The sequence below is a fragment of the Nelusetta ayraudi genome, unplaced genomic scaffold (assembly GCF_046127955.1).
Source record: "Nelusetta ayraudi isolate G7.1 ecotype Tasmania unplaced genomic scaffold, CSIRO-AGI_Nayr_v1 ptg000048l, whole genome shotgun sequence".
Taxonomy (NCBI): Eukaryota; Metazoa; Chordata; class Actinopteri; order Tetraodontiformes; family Monacanthidae; genus Nelusetta; species Nelusetta ayraudi.
Window position 1 is genome coordinate 9,930,462 of NW_027466098.1, and position 19,856 is coordinate 9,950,317.

Below are 19,856 nucleotides of genomic sequence, written 5' to 3' on the forward strand. Positions count from 1 at the left end.
ATTAATATATGCCATCACCTGGTGAACAGATGATGCACCTCGTGTCGCATCGTCTGTTCACTGCCGAGCGTGAGCGGCGTGAAGCCGTGGCTGTGCGCGTGATTCCCTCGAGAGCGACGGATCTGGAGCTGCCAGACGGTCGACTGCTGTAAAAAAAAAAATCTTCCTCAGGTGCAGAGTTTTTGTGTGTTTTAAGCAGATGTGGAATGATAACGCGTCAGGACAACGCAGAGTTTGGCTGCTGTAACCGTGACCACCAGGTGTTTTGACCGTACCTGCCTCACACCTCACATTATGCTTCCTGTGCAAGACTATTTTTCTCTTGAACCTTTTTTTTTTATTTACGGCTCCGCATTCTGCCTTTGAAACCCTCATTTACTTTACAGAAGTCATTTCCGTCCGCGCAGCAGCGCACTTACCGCCGCACACACTCCTTAATGATGAATGCTGCTCAGGGGCGGTTTATTTTGGGATGTTTTCGAGCATGTGTGAGTGTGTGCGCGCTCTTGCTTGCGGATTTAAAGTTGGCCCGTGCCAAACACCACATCCACCACTTCCTGGTCTGTACTTTCCTCGGTCATCTGACTCTCGTGATGTTTGTCGTGGCTCTGCGTGAGATTTGAGGGGCACGACGAGAGCGGAGCAGTTTCGGATGCCAGGGTTAAAGTCTGTGTTTGGGTAAGAGGAGGGTTCTCAAGGCGGTTTAACACGTTTAAAGCCAACTCTTACTGGACAGAGAGCACGACAACCTGTCTGATCTTCCAATACTTCTTCTCTTAAGGTTAATATGGAGATACTTAGAGATGCTATGTTTTATCCAATAATGCATATATACAGTATGTGTGTGTGTATGTACAGTATATATATGTATATGTATATGTGTGTGTGTGTATATATATATAGATATATATACATATACATATATTATTATTATTACTTTTTAAAAGTGTATAACTTCATATGTCAGTGCCCAAATCATTTTCCAATGATTTGCCAGCTAGATGTTCTCTCTCTCTCTCTCTTTCTCTCTCTCTGTGATGTGCACTGTGCACATCTGCACTTTAAAGTCCTTTTAATTCATAACTTTATTTCTTGCTGTGTTCATAGTTTGTAAAATGTTTTTTTTTTTACTTTTCCTTTCATACATTTTTAGCCGCTCTAACTCTTTTTTTTTTCTTTTCTTTTTTTGCCTTTCCCCGCTTTAATCCTACATCCATCCATCCATCCATCTTCCATACCCACTTATTCCCGAGCTCAGGGTCACGGGGGTCTGCTGCAGCCTATCCCAGCTGTCTTAGGGCGAAGGCAGGGTGACACTCTGGACAAGTCGCCAGTTCATCGCAGGGCCACATAGAGACAGACAACCATTCACACTCACATGCACACCTACGGACAATTTAGAGTGTTCAATTGACCTCACGTGCATGTTTTTGGAGTGTGGGAGGAAGCCGGAGAACCCAGAGAGAACCCACGCAGACACAGGGAGAACATGCAAACTCCACACAGAAAGGTCCGAGGCCCGGAATCGAGCCCACGACCTTCTTGCTGTGAGGCGGCAGCGCTAACCACTGCGCCACCGTGTCGCCCTTAATCCTACATTTTGACAGGAAATTTGCAAATCCATCTAATTTAAAATCAAGTACATTAAAAATGTATTTCAGACTTCACATAAACTCATAACACTGTTGTCAGTTTAAGCTAATGCACTCAATGAATTGGCCAGTTAACATTAACTAATTAATTCAATAATTGGCCCAAAGGCAGTGTGCAGCCGAGTCAAAATAGAGACCTTTAGTGATTAGCGCTGCTCTGTCTGTGCTGTGTATGAAATGAAGGCAGCACTGTGGCGTTATCACGAGAGGACCGATCCTCCGCTTCTGGAGTGGCCATGTGTTTCTGGAGAGCAGAGGGCAGTAATTAATTTTCCTGGCTAATTTTCCTGGCTCCCGTATAGCCCTGCAACGCCACTGTGTGCTACAATAAAGGGTTCAGTCGTCCCCTGAGGTCACTTTTTGTGCTAACTCCTTGAGGTGTCTAAACTGGAAATCAAAACGGCATAAAGAAATATTTTGAAACGCTCTTTCTCTGCATTCCCTGCTCTCTATTCACATGCTCTCTATGTATTTTATGGCTATGCCTCTGCTGCCGCTCTGAAGTGACGCTCCCTCTCTCCCCCTCTCACTCTAATGATGTGCTTGAGTGATGCTAATGAATGGTTCTTACACTCCTCAGTCTCTCCTCCTTTGCTCCCCTTTCACTTCCTCTCCCCATCTGCCTTCTTGATCTGTCAGAAAACCCTAAGAAAAGAGTTTTTTTTTTCTCCTTTGGTTATGAAACTCCCTCGGGGTGATTCTAAGGAAAAGAAAACTCAGATGACGATTTTTTTTCTTCTGGAAATAAGATCAATTGAAGTGTTTTTAAGGACCAGACAGTTTCTTATGGCCTGGTTCAGAGTTAGCAGAGAGAAACTTGCAATTAGTATACTTCCAATTGTTTGGTAAACTTATTTTATCAAAGGTATTGCCCTCAAACAAAATTTTGTGACAAATCTTCAGTTAGTTGGGGTTTTTTCTTTTTTCTTCAGGCAGATAGACTGTAAAAACGCCTCATTAGAATGTGCTGGCGTACCTAGAATTTTTTAAGCTAGCTACCAAATGTTCCTGTGAGCTAGCTCGTTCCACAATTCCCCCACTTCCAACGTGAGAGCTTTTGTGAACCATCCTTGTATTTTGATGCTCTCAAAATACCAATGTGTTCACTTCGGAATTATGCACCGTGGCACGCAGTGTTTGTAAATGGTGCAGAGGGGGATAAGTGAGTATTAGCATCTGCTGTTTGTGTCACTTCCTCTCCCCACTCCCCCGTATTTACAGCACATTCCGGTTGTGTTTGCATGCCTGATGTAAGCAGTCTTGTGTTCAGCTGAGCCCCATCTGATGTTTCACATTCACATGACTGCGCTGCGAGCTTCAAAGGACTGGCGGTCACAACCCAAAGAAAATTCACGGTTGCAAAAGAAAAATGTTTATTTCTTCTTGTTTAATGGTTAAGTGACACAGAAATATTTGAACTTTGTAGTTCCCTTGCTTGTGGTTTTTAGTTTTGTCCACACAGCAGTGCACAAATAATTTAATAAGTGCCAAACGTTTTGTTGAAGCTGATGAACCCATTTAAAAATATATATATATCTTGAGAGTTCTCAAGTGTTTGCACCTGGATTGAACAAAACACCCTGGGACCCCCATGGTCTTGGTTGTATTCTTTTCGAACCCTGGAGTGGGTCATTTGTCTTGACAACACAATTGACCCATGAGCTGGAACAAGTAACTCTGATTTGTGCTGCCTGGCAACAGGTAGCAAAACTCACTTGTACATATGGACATTATAGCGCCATTCCTCAGAGCGTTCGTGGAACTTTGTCTCGTTCATTCTTCCAGCCCTGATTTTACAAAGACCACTATTTGCTTGCTGTCCAGCATCTGAGAAATGAAATCAGGCAACATTTGAATGATTCTTTTTACCTCCTAACGCCATGAAGTCGACCCACATCTCCGTAGCTGGTGTCAATGTCATGACGATGCCAGGAACAAACACACAAGACGCACATTCTTTTTCCTGCTCTACTGTGTGTAGTGTGAACACAAAATGACCCGAGACAAATATGTCAATAGATGTATTTAAAAAAAATTTTTTTAAAAAAAATCCAAATTTGTATTTATTTATTTTGCCTTTATTTTACCAGGAAAGTCCCATTGAGATTAACAACCTCTTTTCCAAGGGAGTCCTGGCCAAAATGATCAATTTTGGAACAAAGTAAAACCATCACTTCTAATAATGTTTAATGCGGTTGTTTAATGTGGTGTTCTGACCTCTAGTGGACCGTACAAAGTTTTGTTTTGATTTGTATTTTTTGGCTGCAGCCACTTTTAGCCCTCCAAAAAAAAAAAATGTTCACACAGAATAAATCCCATCCTTTAGCGCCTGCTCATTCCCCCACAGCGCTCTTATGCAACATTAATCTCTTCCTCTCTTTGCTCCTCTCCTTCGTTACCCCGATTCTTGCCGTTTTGTCCTCATCTCTCACTCCAAAAGTCTCCTTGGCCCCCCCAGCAGTCCTGCTTCAGAAGCCAGGAGCGGCCAGGTGTTCAGTTGTGTCGGTCCGGCGAAGCAGCAGGTTGGACTGACACATAATCAGGGTTTAGCCAACACTCCCCAACCCAGTGTGCCAAAGCTGGCTGCTGATTCCAAGCTGACGCACCCACGGACTCACATCGGTGAGGAGATGTTAGATTGAGGCACTAATGTGTGACTTCTTTTTTATCAGTACTTCTCAAGTACAGGGTAAACATGGACTGGATGGTGATTTGGTGGCAAAAAGCAGCATATTTGCAGGGGGGAAAAAAGATTTTTGGGGGGGACATAGGTCCCGCTGGGAGCAGGAGACGATGGGGTGATCTGAGTCTCTCAACTAACTGCGACATTAATCGCCCTGTGTGTGTGTGTGTGTGTGTGTGTGTGTGTGTGTGTGTGTGTGTGTGTGTGTGTGTGTGTGTGTGTGTGTGTGTGTGTGTGTGTGTGTGTGTGTGTGTGTGTGTGTGTTATTATGCAGCAAGTCCTGCATGAAATGTGAGATGCAGGAACATTTGACGCAGCTTGCAAGTGGCGGCATGTCAGCGGAATAATATACTGTATCTGTGTTTGTCGGTCGCCTGGTCTGGCCTGGACGCATGCAGGTCGATGTTTGCGCTGGCAGAAAGAGTGAGCAGGTCAATGCTTCGATAGCCAGGTGCATGTTGTCTTTCAAAGGGATTTACTGTTTTTCTTTATTCTATTTAGTTGTAAGTACAATATGATATGAAATGTCATAATGCCCCCAGGTTTCTCCTCAAAATTGTTTCACTGTTGGTCTCTCATGATTCAAACCTGACTCTTAATCGCAGTTCTTGAGGCAAAAAATAGTTTCGGGTGTTGGTTTACGAGATAAAAACAGAAATAACTGCATTGAATGATTAAAATAAATGACTCAGTATGTAAACCCAATTCTAGTGACAGGAAGTGACTGAAGTGTTTTTATTTGAAAATACAAAATACACCGACGGTTTGACTGTGTCTCTTTTAATCAGCTCTGTTGCTATAAATGACTCCCGCTGGTTCTGCATTATTGTGGAGCAACAGATTTTAATACCTTTGTGACATCTCTGAGGGCCTTTCCTGCAACCATGCTTTCACCTGCGGCCGTCTAATCCTGGTTTTCAATTTGCCCTGCGTCACCAGGCTGCCGCTGACTTCACCAAGGCGCACTTGCCCGAGGCTCTGCGCCAGCAGCTACTGACCTACGAGCGGGAAAAGGGTCGAGACCGAGAAAAGGACAAAGAGAAAGATGACAAGAGGGAGTGGGGCAGCCTGTCCTATCCGTCCATCCTGGAGCAGCAGATCCTCAATGTGGACAGAGAAATGCTGGACAAGCTGTCCGCCACTTACAATGAAGCAGGTTTGTGTTGACAATGTGCCATTTACTGGTGTGCAGTGTTCTTGGGATTACTCCAAAAAAGTAATCCAACTACTGATTACTGGCTACTTCTTTAAAAACTAATCTAATTACTTCTTTAACTACTGTTTCATAAGTAATCAATTACTAATTACTAATTACTTTAGTTTAAAAAAGATAAAGTAACAGTTGAGAACGTCTTGTTTCCTGCACACAACGAACCACAATATTCTTTGATTCAGACGAGATGAACTCAAAATAATGTTTGTATTTCCAGCTATCAAACGCAATCGCTGTTTTTTTTCTTTGGCCGCCGCCATGCTTGTTTTGGTGCGTCGTCGCATATCAATGACTTTGCATGCACGGCTGCATCATCAACATGCGACCATCATTGTTTTCAGTTGTTTTTCTAAAGTTCAGGCATTTTGTGGATAATAAGACATTTTTAGCTTGCAAAGTATTCCAGAAAAGTAATGGAATCGTTACTTGATAAAGTAATTCTGATATTATTACCAGTTTTGCTGGTGTGTACATGCAAACAAGTAAATCCTGAATGCAAAACTAGTCAAGTATTAATTACAAATAAAACTGCTCTTAGCGTAGTGTTACAGCATGGAATCCAAGCCTGTTTTAAATTAGGAATGGAGGCCCATGATATAGTTAAAGTGAAACGTCAATAATGCTTCTCACACAAAAAAAAAAAAAATTCTAACTGTACCTTCTTTTTTTTTTACTTGACTGTTGCCGAACAGTGGGTGTCAGCAGCTGTGCGATTTCGCTTATTCAGCTGTTTAAATGCAAGCTGATCTTTGCCAGGCTTGTAGTAATTATCTGCGGAGGGAGGCAGGAAGAGGCGGGTTGACACGGGACGTGATGGATGGCGGGAGGCGGGCGAGGGGTCAGAGGGACGGATGTTACGTGCGGGAGGAGGACGCCGCAGCGGGGAGAGGCTTGCAGTAGCGAGGGACAGGTTGACGGGAAGAACAATGGGAGGAGCCAGAGAAATGGCAGCAGGGGGAAGGACGGGACGGGATGGGATGGTGGGGAAGCAGAATGGAGGACATTCAGAGAAGGCCGAGAAAAGGAGGTTTTGTGGATCAGAGAATGTCTGTTCACCACGGATTTAAAGTCGTTGGGGTAAAAAGAAAACACTTTGCTCGCCGGATTGCGATCGCAGCAGTGCGAAGCGTTTTTCAATTGAAACTGTCGCAGTGTGTAGCATTTCACCACTAGGTGTCGTATTTTTGCGACGCAACAAACCGGCTCCCTGCACTTCCACCCAATATACAGTGCGTCCCAAAAAACCTGACATCATTTCGCAGGCCAATAATTTTGGCAAATCTTGTTGAAATAACCTCAGATTTTCACAGAATGTCTAGAAACAGATCAAGATTTTATATTGAATGTTTTATTTTGTTCTGTTGTCAGGTTGAGTCATGCCGTACGCTCCCAAAGAGTGGTCATTTTGCGTTTTGGAATATGCTCGCACACAGTCACCCACTTGTGACACAGCACACCCAGTTGACGTGTGCCGTGTCACAGGCGGTGCACATATTGACCACTTATGGAATCGGTGCCATAATAAACTTGCCATGTTCAACACCTAAACTGTTCAATTTCATTGAGCTAGACTTGGTAGCTTTCAAGTGCTTCTAAATTATGTCAAATTTTTTTGGGATACGCTGTACATATGTGGGATGAAGATGCAGAAGTTGTCGTAAATCAACGTCGCACTTCTATGATATATTTATCACTATGAGCAGTGAAACAGTTAACATGTCAACCTGTCTGACTACTGTTGAGGCGCAAATGATGGACTCTACTTGCTCAGAAAAGGGTCGTTTTATTGTATAATTTGTATTAATTGATTAAGTTAAAATTTGCATAGGACTAGATGTACACTTGCGCCTTCCTTTTTTTCCGTTCTGTTTTGAAGAAAAAAAAGAATGTATAGCCGTAGGAATGCTTGTCTGTGTGCTGGTTTTCTCTTCATTCTTTGCATGTATTTTGTTTAGATTGTTTGACATTTTTAGTGTTTTTATATTGCTCTTTTTATCTTAAATTGATAGAAATTTGTAAAATGATCCTTTAGTTAAAAAAAAAAAAAAAACTGGAACAACAAACACTCACTCTCCTATTTCCTCCCTTATCTTCTGTCTTTCACTGTTCTGAGCAGTGAAATATGTTGCATCCAGCCTAGAAAGATCTCTCTGTGCCCATTACCACTAGTAATATATCCATAGTCCATATATTTGCTTTTGGTAAATTAGTGCTGAGTTTAGAAATCTGGCTACAGTGTGATCGCAATTATACGAGACACAGCTGGCGGTGAGGAAAAAGGGAATGAAAATGGTAAAACAGACTCTCCGCTCAGCTTCAGCTCCGCGACCTGACCGACCTGATTCATCTCCACGTTGGCTGTTTATCAGGCAACAAAAGCGCTTGAAAGGTAGATAAGGGAGATTGGAATTTGATGTGATGGCTCAGGAGCTCAGAGTCTATTATGGCAACAATCCCCCTAATGTGTTGTTGCCGCTCTGTCGCCGCAGACCCGCGCGGCGTGTCTCACAATTCGCAACCGCTCGAGCACACAAACGCGTCCCGCAGCAGCACCAGCAGCATCAGTCGAGTCATCAGCACTCAAGACATAATGCGAGGGAAAGAGAGAGTCGTTTGTGGCTAAAATGCATTGCGCATTAAAGGCTTGCTATCATTTGTGGCTTGGTAACTGACACGAGACAGAATGGAAACGCTGTAAGACTGTGTTTATTATCTGCTACATCAAGCAATATCTTTGCGTGTCTGCCCGCCTGAGCTCTCGGGCAGATCACCAGCACGTCACTGACAAACACAGGCAGAAAGCGAAACATCTTAGAAAACGAATATCTGCAGGGCAACGACAGAATGTTCAGTGTTTACACCAACAATCCGCGCTCAAGTAACCAAAGTGATTATCTCCTCGTGAGACATTTAGGTTTATTTAGGTTTCCCTGATATGCCAGAGGCTCCGTCTTCACCCTCAGAAGGATCTCTTGGCTGAGTTCCTTTACTTGGCTTTAATTATTTTTCATCAAACCCCCCTTTTTCTTTTTTAACTTCAGAGAATTGTTTTCCCTCCCTGTAGGGTTTGATGCTTTCACACTGTGCACAAGTATTCCTCACAGTTTCCTTAAACGTTAAGCCTCCGCATTGTTCCCGGCTGGGCCAGCTGCTGTTGAAGCGCATGGCGCTTTTCGTCTTGACTCAAAAGTTCAGCTTCAGGGAAGCATGACAAAATTATGCAGGACTATATTTGTTTTTCTGGACATTATTTCACACAAAGATTGGGTTATATGCGCAAATGTTTTTCTGTGTTCTTCAGATTGGATGGAGCCTCTTTTGTGACAACAGCCATGCCTAAATAAAGTAATCCGCAACAATTCTTTGGTTTCCTTTGAAGGAACCCAAATTACACCCTTAATTTCTTTCGGCTTTTGAATTTTGTTATCGTGGATTTCAGTGAAGAAGCCCCGCACGATTAGTCATCCAAAAAGCTCCACACAAAAGAGTATATTAAGCCTTGTGTTTACTCCCTCCGGTGCTTCGTTCAATGTCCTGCCAAAAACGAATGCTTTGTTGTACTTTTCACGTTTAGAAGCATGGGGGGTAAAAACGTAGGAAGCTGTGAGGTGGTCTCAGAAGGTGGAACAAACATCTGGCTGGGGCGTCGCTAACCTTTTTATAGCATCACAAAGTCCTGATTACCATACCTGCCTCACCAAGCCCTGACTGAAGTCCCAAGTTGGAATGATTCTGTTTTTAGACCATGTTTATTCCAATTTAAGGGCATCATCAATGGCTTTTTGGCCAGGTGCATTGATTACATTATGTGTCTCACTTACCCCTGTGGAAAGGCATTTGTGTGTGTTGGTTTGGCGCCATGAAAGACAGATAAAAAAATATATATATTTTAGTCCAACTTCACAAACAAGCATTTCAGACTTTGCCAACTAGCAGTTTGGTAAACAGCGTAGTGGAGGCAGCGGGGTGGCGGCACATAGGAACCAAGAAGTCCTGCGGTGTGCCGAGCGTGCGCCTGACCAGGCTGAGCCTATAATTAGCAAAAAGATAGGGTGCACACGGGCTGCGGTGCCATTTTAATTGTGAACGCTGAATGTGTGCTTGGCTCGGTCGGCCTAATTGGGAGAGGAGAGTGCCAGCGACGCACCTTGGTCGATTATCTGCATTGCCATTGGAAGGAGATAAGGCTAATTAGCTGGTAGCCAAGTGCAGGGCAGGGAGGAGTAGACCTGCAGGATTTGAAGTGCTCACATTTTCCTTTACAGGGCGGGGCGTGTTGGGTATGTAAAGATGATTCTCCAATTTATTGTCGTTTTTATGAACTAATCTCATCTTTCGTCCAGCCAGAAGCACAGCACTTCTTTTTTTGGCCAACTTTTATGTGAGGATAATGAGGTGATTGTGTCGCCAACAAGTGACCTTTTCCTTTCTTGGCATCTGCATCTTGCGGCCTCTACATTGAAATTTTATTTCAGGTCGTCCCGTTTTGCACCTTAAACCGCCCATTTTCCGTCTTGCTTCCTGACTCCCCAGTATTATCTGCTCCCGTCTGGGTGGTCCATTCCAGTTGTACCCCTCATTCTCCACTCCTGAACCTCCCTCCACCCCCACCTCCACCCCTTCAGTTTTGTCTTCTCTTCTGTGGGAGCAGATGGCAAAACAGGCAGATCTGTTCTTCCTCTCCGGGATTTTGGATCGTGCACAATAGGTCTTAGATTCCGAGTCCAGACTCTGTTCTGCCTCGCTGGAAAAGCCAAACAAAGAGAGGAAGGAGGAGGCTAAAATTCAAGCGTTGTGGTGAGCGGTGCGCGGACGGAACGCATCTTCAGAGAGTTTTTTTCCGCGCAGCGCAGCGCTCCGTGGGGCGACACAGGGTGCAGGGCCAAGGTGTTGCCAGCATTCCAAGCATATGTTGGAATAAATGGCAAACGCCGAGAGGTCCTGGTGTGCCACTTTAGCCCGGTGCACATTAGCGCAGAACCAAAATGATGAGACAAAGAATTTTTAGTCATGCATAACTTTTCGAGGTATTCGGGCACTTTGCAAAAGCACATTTACGAGCCGCAAATCCCCAAGGATGAAAAAGTAGCCGACCATAAAAAACAGCATTTCGTTACAGTTCTAAACCAGTGAGTTTTTAAGAGAGATTTGAAAGAGCGTAGTTCCAAACAGTCACTGATGTGTTTGAGCAGGAAGTTCCCGATGAAGGAAAGCCAGAGTTTATTTTTTTCATTTCCAGTTCGACAATTAAGTCATTCATTTTCCAAACGGATGATGTTATCTGGCTGTGTTCCCTCCTCCCCCTCTGCTCCCCTTCTCTCTCTCTCTCTCTCTCTCTCTCCCACCAGGTACAACGTGTCTGGTGGCCTTGCTGTCCGACAAGGAGCTGACGGTGGCCAACGTCGGCGACTCCCGCGGCGTCCTCTGCGACAAAGACGGCAACGCCGTCCCTCTGTCGCACGACCACAAGCCCTACCAGCTCAAAGAGCGCAAGAGAATCAAGAAGGCTGGTGAGGCCAAAACGCGACAGTCCGGACGTTTGGACTGCGTTGTTTCTGTCGATTGTCTCTCAAAACTTCAAGGAACGTCAGATTACGCGCAGATTGTTGTCAGGAAAACATCAAATGAGTCGTCTCACGACCAAAGCTCGACACTTTTATCCTTTATTCTCACATCTGTGTGTCTTTAAGCTCAGGCTCACATCAAAACCCTGACGGCTGATAACACAATCTGCCCGGAAAAGACACACGTTATCACCTGCAGCCAGACAGCAGACTAGTATTTTGAGGTGCGTTTAGTGGGGGGAGGGGGGGGGGGTCTCAGTGCCGAGGAGAGTTTGATGGGCAGGTAGCCAGCTGAGTCAGTCAGCGGCCGAGTAGCCGAATGCCTCCATCTAATGGTCTAAGGCGAGTACAGGGGGAGAGGCGTCACGCTGTCGTGTTGCGTTCAGGTGCCGCGGGTGCCGAGTGTTCTCGCTCGGTGAGGGCGGTAACCTGATGTTTTAATCAGACCCTCAGGAAACGGAGGAGTGTTAAAAAAAAAAAAAAAACAGGCTGCCCCGCGCAGGTGGCCTCTATCATCAGGCGACTCCGTCTCGTTAGAAACTTTCACTTTGGCTGCCGGCGCCACCGTCGCTGTAAACAGTGGCTGGTTAATGACCTGCTCTGCGGGGCGAGGCTGATGAGCTCGTTAGGATCCGAGAAGCACCTTGCCGCATACATCACCATGCTGATGAGGGAAATCTGACGAAGCGGCGGGAGGAACTACAGGGAGAGGAAGTCGAGATCGGCTCGGTTTGTTTGAGTTCGACTCGAAATTCAGCCACGTCATCGACGAGGTGCGCCGGAATCTCATGCGCCGCATCTCCGCTGCTGCGCTTTGATTGAAAAGTTTGATCTAGAATAATGTGGATTTTTACACCGAGTTCAGTCATCACGCCACAGAACTAATTGCATTGTTGTTGTTTTTTGCACCTATGCAAATGTATTGACACTATTGCTGGCTGGAATAAATTGTAATCAAATTTGCAGACGGGCAGTTTTTCTGACAATGAGTCAAGCAACAATTGCGTTTATACACGCTGATGACGTGGTCCTGAGTGAAAATGACGCCCCTCCCTCCATCCATTTGAATTAGCAATAATGCCATTAGTGATTGAGAGTGAGACCAGAGAGTGCTGAGGAATCTCTAACCGAACTGTGGGGAAAACAAGATTTCAGTAAATGAAGGCTATTATGAAGACAATTAAATGTAATCTAATTATAATGTGACAGCAGGCCTGTTTGTTTAATTACTGCCTTGAGCGGTTTAATACGTGAGGGCGCGTAATAACCATGACGTAATGTGGTGATTTGTCATTATTTGTTGCTTATTTTTGAATTGCATTCTCTTCATCACATTTTCCCAATGATTGGGGTGATGCTATTGGCAGACGTCCCGCCAGCTGCTTCCTCTGGGAATTCGGTGGGGGTTCTCGCTGACTTCAGGGCACTTTCATATAAAGTGTTACACATAATGGGATATTTTTAAGCTGAACTCTTCACCTCAGTATTTTTTAAATGCCGGTTATGGCTTTGCTTGCTTTGAGCTGTGGGGGCTGCCTGACCTAGTATGGAAGTCTTTCTTAGTGCAATCCCCTGCTCACAGATCTGTTGGGAGCCAGAGCGGAAATGTAGTCATACATTCAGATTAAACAGAAGAAGAAGAAGAATGTAAATGTCTCTAAATATTCTGTTCAACTGTTTAAAGCGCCTGTAGAATCATGATCTACTTCACAGGCCAGGTGTGGACACACAAACTTGGCAAAATTGGCTCTCTGGAACTGCAGTTGGGGAAACCAAGTACTAAAAACACCCAAGAGAATAAGAATCCAGAAAGACTTAGACTTTCTAAAAAAAAATAAATAAATAAAAAAGCGAGGGACCAACAATAACGCAAGGGCAGGTTGATGCAAGTGCATCAATAGTGCACGCAACGAGAGAAACGAGTCGTGCAAGGATGATGCAAGTTGTGCATCGAACGTCCACTGTTGCACGTATGATTTCAGCATTAGATAGATGTAAGATGTGGGCCAGGGGTTTTCTGAGTCTTGGTGACCATGAGAAAAGCTCATTCTTTACTTTATGTTCTCAGCCAAAAAAACATGTGCATAAATGTCACATACTACAATTTCACAATGCCTTTTGCAGACACTGACAGTAAATCCAGCCAAGCAAATATTTAGAGAGGGCTGACCAAGCTGCTTTTTGGAGATGTGTAGAATGTTGATAGTAGTAAGTAGGTTTGGGAGCTTCTAACTGCTGGCTCCACAGAATTCTCCTGTCGTTCTTTTTCCGACGATGGCTCTTTGTCCTCAGGAGGCTTCATCAGCTTCAACGGCTCCTGGCGCGTGCAGGGCATCCTGGCCATGTCCCGCTCTCTGGGCGACTATCCCTTGAAGAACCTCAACGTGGTCATTCCCGATCCCGACATCATGTCCTTCGACCTGGACAAGCTGCAGCCGGAGTTCATGATCCTGGCGTCGGACGGCCTGTGGGACACTTTCAGCAACGAGGAGGCGGTCCGCTTCATCCGGGAGCGGCTGGACGAGCCCCATTTTGGCGCCAAGAGCATCGTCCTCCAGTCCTACTACCGCGGTTGCCCCGACAACATCACCGTCATGGTCGTCAAATTCAAAGGCAAGGCTGGCGAGCGCTAGAGTCGCCGACGAGGTTTTGACTTAGGTAGATGAAATAAGTGAATAAATTCAAGGCTTGTAAAGAAAGATTCAAAAGCCGAATCTATAGTTTTTTGAAGCGGAGCAATTTCTATCGCAGGTATTTGCAGAAGTTAAGTCCACCTCCACACTTTCCCCGCTCAATTAAAACAGAGAAAAAAATGAAAGAACACAAAACACATGTCCATCTTGTAGTGATGCCGCAATAGTGTCGCAGTTATGCAAATGAACAGAGTTAACTCAGCGCAGCAATGCATTCTTTTGTATTGCTTTATATGTATATTAACACGAGACATGTCTGTCCACTCAACCAAACAAATCACATCCAGGGAGGATGAGTTTGAGGCAAACAAAATAGGAAATATATTTTTCACAACTACTCCCGGAAGTAGAGCTTCAACTCCTCGTTTATGTTTTGCTTTTCTCACTCATGGCTTCCATATCATGTTTTTTGATACTGACGTCCACCAACAGCGACAAGAGTGTTTTTATTTTTTTTGGATCAAATATTTGTCTGTGTTGCAACACTTTATAATAATCCATGCATTCAATGATAATATCCCTATATTGTACAGCAGAAGAACTTATCACAGGACAAGCAAACCTGTACCAGGCTTGCTGAACACCGGGATTCTGGAGTGTTCCATTTAGTTTATCTGATGAATGTCACATTTGTAGATCATTGCTGCTTAGGTTTTTTTTTTGTTTCATTTTATTTAGGGAAATTAATATTTGAAAGCTTGAAAAAGGCCCAGTGTGTAACAAAGATCTGTCTGCACCAAATGGAATGTACAATTAAATTTAAATAAAAAAAACATTTTTATTTACAGGGTGCTCCCCCGCATATCTAAAGATATCACAGACATCAATTTAGTTGTTGTTGTTTTTTATATGCCTTCTTGCCACTGGATGCTAAGGTTTACACATTGGACCTTGAAGCACCAGCTTTTCAAGCCGTTTCTGTGCAGCTCATTACGTATTAGCATCCACTGAACAATGGGAAATGTAATAATTTTTGTAATGCAGTAGATTGTGAGTGTAACGAGGTCTCATCTCTTGTATGGGTTTCAAATGAAATGGAAGATTCAAAGCAATAACCAGACTGATAAAAGAATTGGTAGTTATCCTGCGTGTCATCATGTTTCACAGGTACTTATTCATATATGACAAGCTTTTCAGTTGCCTGATATTGTATCTTTGAAAGTTTGAATAAGAAAAGGAGGAGATTATAAATGGAATTGCATGGAATTCTATTTTAATATTGTAGGGGCATTGCCTAATCAAAAATGGAGTTGTTTGCCATTCTCTTTTTTATTCCATAACACAGTTCTCAGATTATTTAAACATCATCATCATCATCATCATCATCATCATTATTATTATTATTTTACATCACAAATTATCACAGTGCGGTGGAGATCCTGCTCCAGAATTGTACTTCTCTCCTGGGGGTCAAAATGCCACAGGGCCCTGAATGAAATGTGTTGTTGATGTTGCCTTATTTTTAAAGTTCTTCTGCTGCCAAAAATGCTCACGTTTTAATTTAACGGAGTGTCATTCACACACTGCACCGTGTCCCGTCATATCCACTGACATCCATTAAAGCGTTCTTGAAAGAATGTCTCAGAGTCATCAGGTTGTAAAATGAATGTACATAATGTTGTCGTGGTGGTGCCCCTCTTCCCCCCTCCACTGTTCAAACAGCAATTAAGAAAGCGACATGTCTGTCAATAAATTCTTTAACCTCACGCATATAAAAAAAAATATCTATGTATAGCAGAACTTGTGCTTTTTCTTTTTTTTTCTCGATAATGGATGTTGTTTATTTGGCATTTGTACTTGTTTTTGGTTGACTTAAACTGTAAGAGATCAACTTTTAAATGAAAAAGGTAACATTAAATGCTAAGTATACCATTATTTCTGTGCCCCTTTCATATTTTTAAGAACAACACTAATTCCACAGTACAATCTAGATGCCATACGTTGTTCATATTGGATTTTCTATTTTTTGAAAAGCTACCACAATAACCTTGCCCCCAGTTTCTGGTCAGCTGAGAAATTATAGATGAAATAGATCGTCGACTTCAACCAGGCATCTCAGGCCTTTTCTGCCATCTACTGGTCCTGGGTGGAAGTTCTTTGTTGTTGTGAGGCGCGTTTATATTGTTACTGATGATGATTGGCAACAGAATACATTTGAACAGAATTATTGGACTTGGACTTAAAACAGTAGAACTAGAATGGTCACAAAAGAAGGAAAAACAACCCTGGTGTGCTTACATTTCTTGTTACAGAAGCCAATTTCTTCATCAAAGGTGCCAAAATTCCCCTTGGGAGAGAATGTCCAATATTTTCACACTAAAGGACATAACACATCAGTCAAGTCAGTGCACTCCCATCAAAGAAAAAGAAAAGACAGATCTTCTGCAATTTCTGTGGGAAAAAAAAACGCAGTTCTGAAAGCTATTTTTTCACCAGGTTAGGTTTGACAACAAATCATGTCAGGCCACTCCAGTGGGATCTGGGTGTAATGCAGTAGCTTTTATTATTTTCTTATTATATGCGGTCTTTTCCACCTTGGACTGTCGGTCCAGTTTTCTACAATGACTCAGCAGATTGTTTACACATTTGAACGTACATACTGTAACCAGTCTATGCTGCGAAACTGCAATCTCAGCCAGGCAGCCTGTGTGTGTGGTCCACTCCTAAAGTCTCCTATTTTGTCTCGACTGCTGGACATTTGGCCATAAGCAAACAAACAAACAAAAATGGACTTCCGGCGTCCTGCTGTGCTGGTATGCATGATGATCCAGGGCAGGTGTGATGTGACTCTGCGCATTGTAACCAGAGAACTTAGCTGCCGCGTCACTTTAGATATAAATAGCTTTACTGAAAGCTGCGTGGGGGACAGAAGGAATCCCATCACAACAGAGGGGGCGGGCTCAGTCTGCCAGGGTGTTCATAAGGCATTCTGAGTGCACAGTCTCTCAGAGGAGGACGAGACGCACCAGGCATACAGATAAGGCAGCCGAGGGAAGTTGTGCCGGGGAGAAAGCAGACTGACCTGAGATTCTAGGACATGGGTGTACATGGGTCCAAGCGTCAGAAACAAGCACAGGTCCTGCTGCTGGGGCTGGACGGATCGGGAAAGACCACGCTGCTGTACAAGCTCAAGTATAACGAGAACGTGATGACGGTGCCGACGGTGGGCTTCAACGTGGAGACGCTGGAGACGGACAGGAGCAGCCCGAGTCTGACAGTTTGGGACGTGGGAGGCCAGAAGAGGATGAGGCCTCACTGGAAGCATCACTACACGGACACGGCCGGACTGGTTTTCGTGGTGGACAGCTGGGATCAGAGGCGCCTGGACGAGGCCCGCAAGGAACTCCACCGGGTAACTGACCAGCAGAAGTTTCAGATACTTGGCAAAAGCTTCAATCTCGCACCAGTTTTATTTTGTACATTTTAAATCCATGTGCTCAAATAAGGGTTTCTTCAGACTGACTGTGCTGGGTATGTGTGCGTGCACTGTTACACTAGTGGTCTGTTTCCCAAGGGCGTAAAGTCTGTACCCTGCACAAACAGTAGCTTTCTTTGCAGGCCCCTCCCCATATCAGAAGCTATTCATTCTCATATGTGCACGGGCCCTTTTCAGAGGGCACTGTGCATTCGAGCACTCCCCACTGGTCTCCATTTTCTGAAAAGGAGCAAGTTTCTTCACGCTACCCCACTGTCGAAACTTATCACTCTGGCTTGATTTGATTAGCGTCCATGTGATTGTGGAAATATCCATTTCACTTCATATAAAAACAACAACTGTAGTAGAAAAATAGCACCTCTGCTGTTGAAACAGTACACCATTGTGACCTGCTGTAGGACTGAATACATTTGGTTGCCTGCCCAGCACCCTCTTGCAGCAGGCCTGTACAGTCGTTTGCTTCCTTGCCTTCTCACCTCCTTTGAAGAACAATCTTTCTGTTCTTTTTGATGCCTCTGCTATTTCAGTTGTGCCGAAACTGAAGAGCTAGCTAACTCCTTCTATGATGGTGGTTTGTAATCTGTAAAATAATAATATTTTAAAATATGACGTATGAGGATTTGTATTGTATTGTATTGTATTCTGTTCACTTTGACAGTCAGGGTTGCTTGACATGTATTTAGAGAGCAGTTAGTCTGCTTTATATCCAATTAAATATCATAATGTGTCTATACAATTGAAATATATAATTGAAAGATATAATTGAAAGTCACTCAGAATACCAAACAATATTTATTGTCATATATTTTTACTCACTCAGATGCGGTGCAAGAAAGATGTGTTTTTCCTTCTTTTTTAAGCAATGGTTATTTAAAAAAAAAAAAAAAAAAAAAAAAAAAAAACAGCACTGTTACCTAATAAAGTTCCTCTATTGTCTCCACTTTTAGGTCCTGAGATACGAGAGTCTTGGAGGAATTCCTCTTGTGGTCCTTGCCAACAAACAGGACCTTCATGGTTCTGTAAGCCCAGAAGTTCTCTGCCGCAAACTGGATTTGGGAGCAATGTGTGAGGGCCGGGCCTGGTTCATCCAGCCGTGTTCGGCCGCCACCGGCATGGGATTAGAGGAAGGCTTCAGGAGGATAATTTATCTGATGAAGACCCCAATTAAACAGACTCAAGAGGACATTAAAGTTAAGATGAGGTCAAAAGGCTTGAGTTTCACCGCCATGAAAGTCCTGATCTGCAGCAGATGAGGGGAGAAAATTGATTTTCTGACCGCTTGTGGCTAGATTCCTCCTCACACTCGTGTGTAGGTCACGAGGACAGGACAGATAGGAGGACACAGGAGAAATGGTATGGTGACAGTTTTCACTTCCGCCTCAGTTCTGGTCAAGATGAACAATCGCTACATGGTAGTGATAGTCAATGACCATGTAATATGAGGAAAATTTGATAAGGACAGTTTAAAACGTGAGCAAAATGCAAAACGTTTCAAGTGGTACATGCAGCACTGCACACGAGAAATTGGGATAAAACTTGTGTTGTTTGACAGATTCCTGCCCTGCCGTCTGTGTGCCTCCACTTTTTAAATCAGATCCCTTTTAATACCACAAAAATGCTCTTTGTTATGTAAAGAATATTTTCATACAAACTGATCGAGGACTTTTCCTGTTGTTTTCTGTAATACCACAGCACAGCTTATTTGATGACCATTTATATTGTTTGTAACTGCTGTCGTGAAACTGGAGCCTCGTAACAATGAATGTTGGTTTTATGTAAACTTTTTTTTAAAAAAATTCAATAAAGTTGCTATTTATAGCTACTACATAACTGTTCAGGCAAATGGGACAGTGTCAGTGTACGTTTTAGAGATACAGCCAGACTGGCCAGAGCAAGCCAGCCCCAGTGAAGGCCGATTGAATTGCAATGCTGAGTAATGTTTTCTAACCACAAACAACAATACAACTAACAATACTGTAGATATTTTTCTGCATTCATGAAAGATAACATCAATAACAAAAATGTATATAGGAAAAACAAAACCGGTAATATCACACGCTTTATTCTGCCAGCTGGCTCATTGTGTTGTTGACCCATTTCCGGTTCTAACTTGTCATACATTATCTTTTGGTTTTGTGCAGGATAGAAGAAACAAAGCTGATGTGAGGCTTCTTCCTCTGAATGAATCAAATGAGTACAAAATTGTTTCGAGGGAAGGAGAGAAAAGCAAATTTGGCGTGCTGACTAACAACGAAGGCTGCGTTGTCAGATTTAATCGGTGGCCCGTGATTTAATTTGGGGATGAAGTCAGTTTTATTGTTGGACCACTACCTGTCGAAATACTGTATTCACGGCATACTTGCGTCAATATTCATTTTTGTTGATAGTTGATAGTTATTATATATGGAAATTCCAGCAACGCATTGGATGATGCAACGTAGTTGCTCAAGAAAATACTTTAAATTTAAGATGGGGAAATCACATCAGGACAAGACAACAGCATTACAGGGGAAACTGTTCAAAGTACTGTACAACAAAGAGATTTCATCATCGAGACATCAAAAGCACACGCGTTTATGTCAAGAATAAGCACATAAAAAAAAAATAAAGGGGAA

At 43.4% G+C, this 19,856-nt stretch overlaps 2 protein-coding genes and 1 long non-coding RNA gene across 3 annotated transcripts in view; 2 read left to right on the top strand and 1 right to left on the bottom strand.

Moving 5' to 3' along the window:
• The window catches only part of ppm1lb (protein phosphatase, Mg2+/Mn2+ dependent, 1Lb), a 40,640-nt gene extending 24,960 nt beyond the window's left edge, over window positions 1-15,680 (top strand). Inside the window, exons 2-4 of the mRNA XM_076036215.1 lie at window positions 5,275-5,491; window positions 10,897-11,058; window positions 13,405-15,680. Of these exons, the coding sequence (XP_075892330.1) occupies window positions 5,275-5,491; window positions 10,897-11,058; window positions 13,405-13,745 (720 nt within the window). The 3' untranslated portion in view covers window positions 13,746-15,680. The remainder of the gene's footprint in view (window positions 1-5,274; window positions 5,492-10,896; window positions 11,059-13,404) is intronic.
• A 1,057-nt stretch (window positions 15,681-16,737) lies between these two features.
• LOC142895305 (ADP-ribosylation factor-like protein 14) lies at window positions 16,738-19,074 on the top strand. Its single transcript, XM_076036225.1, has 2 exons — window positions 16,738-17,157; window positions 18,189-19,074. The coding sequence occupies exons 1-2, from the start codon at window positions 16,843-16,845 to the stop codon at window positions 18,492-18,494; spliced, it is 621 nt and encodes a 206-aa protein (XP_075892340.1). The 5' UTR covers window positions 16,738-16,842; the 3' UTR covers window positions 18,495-19,074.
• On the bottom strand, window positions 19,036-19,848 carry LOC142895306 (uncharacterized). Its single transcript, XR_012928201.1, has 2 exons — window positions 19,217-19,848; window positions 19,036-19,170 (listed from the first exon to the last, which is right to left on the bottom strand). It is a non-coding gene; the product is annotated as an uncharacterized LOC142895306 (long non-coding RNA).
• Window positions 19,849-19,856: the final 8 nt, after the last annotated feature.